Raw genomic sequence first — 1,552 nt, 5'->3', positions numbered from 1 at the left:
TATTGCCACAGAAGATGGAAAATTTTGTTCAGAGGCCCAGCCTGGGCACATGGGAGGAACCACTTTATTAAAATTCATTTAAGAAAACAGTATGGTCCTCCTGCTGGAAGGCTGCCCCAGGACCCAGCACGTGTGCAGCGGCCATGGCTTCCTCAATTATCTGCCAGGAGCACGGCCAGATCTCGGGCCAGGCAAAAATAGACGTCTTATTAGTTGGAGATGTCACTGTGGGCTACCTGGCTGATACTGTACAGAAACTGTTCGCAAACATAGCAGAAGTCACCATCACCATCAGTGACATGAAGGAGGCAGTAGCGCTTTTGGATGATTGCACATTCAACATGGTTTTCTTGAAGATGCCTTCTTCACTAAGTGCTGAGGAGCTGGAAGCCATCAACTTAATTAGATTTGGCAAAAAGAAAAATACACATTCACTGTTTGTTTTTATAATCCCTGAAAATTTTACAGGTTGTATTTCAGGGCATGGAACTGATATTGCTTTAACTGAACCACTGACAATGGAAAAAATGAGTAATGTGGTAAAATACTGGAAAACATGTCTCTCAAACACAGTTAAGATTGAAAATGCCGCTGGGCCTGAAGAACCTGGATTGCCCCTGCAGAGGCCTTACAGTGAACACCTGGGATATTTTCCTACTGATCTATTTGCCTGCCCTGAATCTTTAAGGAATGGCAGTGGGCTTGAATTAAATGCTTCGTTGTCAGAGTTCGAGAAAAACAAAAAGATTTCTCTTCTTCATTCAAGCAAGGAAAAACTAAGAAGAGAAAGAATCAAATATTGCTGCGAGCAGCTGCGTACGCTCTTGCCGTACGTAAAGGGGAGAAAGAATGACGCGGCTTCAGTTCTTGAGGCAACAGTTGATTATGTGAAATATATCCGGGAGAAAATCTCTCCAGCCATTATGGCCCAGATTACAGAAGCACTTCAGAGCAACAGGAGGTTTTGTAAGAAACAGCAAACAAACATCCAGCTGTCTGTCCCAGGCACCGTCATGGCACAGCGGGAAAATAGTGTGACGAGCACTTACTCCCCTGAGAGAGGGCTCCGGTTCCTGACTAATACGTGCTGGAATGGGTGCTCCGCCCCTGACGCAGAGGGCTCCTTGGATGAAGCTGTGAGAGTTCCGTCAGGCTCCACCTCAGAGAATGCTATTGGTGATCCATATAAAACTCACATTCCCAGTGCAGCGCTCTCTCTGAATTCCTTGCATACTGTCAGATATTGTTCTAAAGTCACCCCTTCCTACGATGCAACTGCCGTAACAAATCAGAACATTTCAATTCATTTACCTTCAGCCGTGTCCCCGGTCTCAAAGCTTCTCCCTCAGCACTGTACTTCTGGGTTGGGCCAGACGTGCACTACACATCCCAACTGTCTGCAACAGTTTTGGGCATATTAAAAGCACATGTTTGAAATTCACACTCTCAACCACCTACTGGGCGCAGTTTGACAATCTAGGAAAAGTGGAACAAAGAATGATTTTGAAAGCTCCACCCAAAGACCTAATATCAAAAGAGTTGGCATGGTTTG

At 45.2% G+C, this 1,552-nt stretch overlaps 1 protein-coding gene across 1 annotated transcript; it reads left to right on the top strand.

The window, feature by feature from the left end:
- Positions 1-101: 101 nt before the first annotated feature.
- LOC108542790 (spermatogenesis- and oogenesis-specific basic helix-loop-helix-containing protein 2) lies at positions 102-1,546 on the top strand. Its single transcript, XM_017892954.1, has one exon. The coding sequence runs from the start codon at positions 144-146 to the stop codon at positions 1,419-1,421; it is 1,278 nt and encodes a 425-aa protein (XP_017748443.1). The 5' UTR covers positions 102-143; the 3' UTR covers positions 1,422-1,546.
- Positions 1,547-1,552: the final 6 nt, after the last annotated feature.

Source organism: Rhinopithecus bieti, unplaced genomic scaffold (genome assembly GCF_001698545.2).
Source record: "Rhinopithecus bieti isolate Rb0 unplaced genomic scaffold, ASM169854v2 scaffold_23882, whole genome shotgun sequence".
Taxonomy (NCBI): Eukaryota; Metazoa; Chordata; class Mammalia; order Primates; family Cercopithecidae; genus Rhinopithecus; species Rhinopithecus bieti.
Note: the sequence above shows the minus strand (reverse complement) of the source record. Positions and strands in the feature narration are given on the sequence as shown.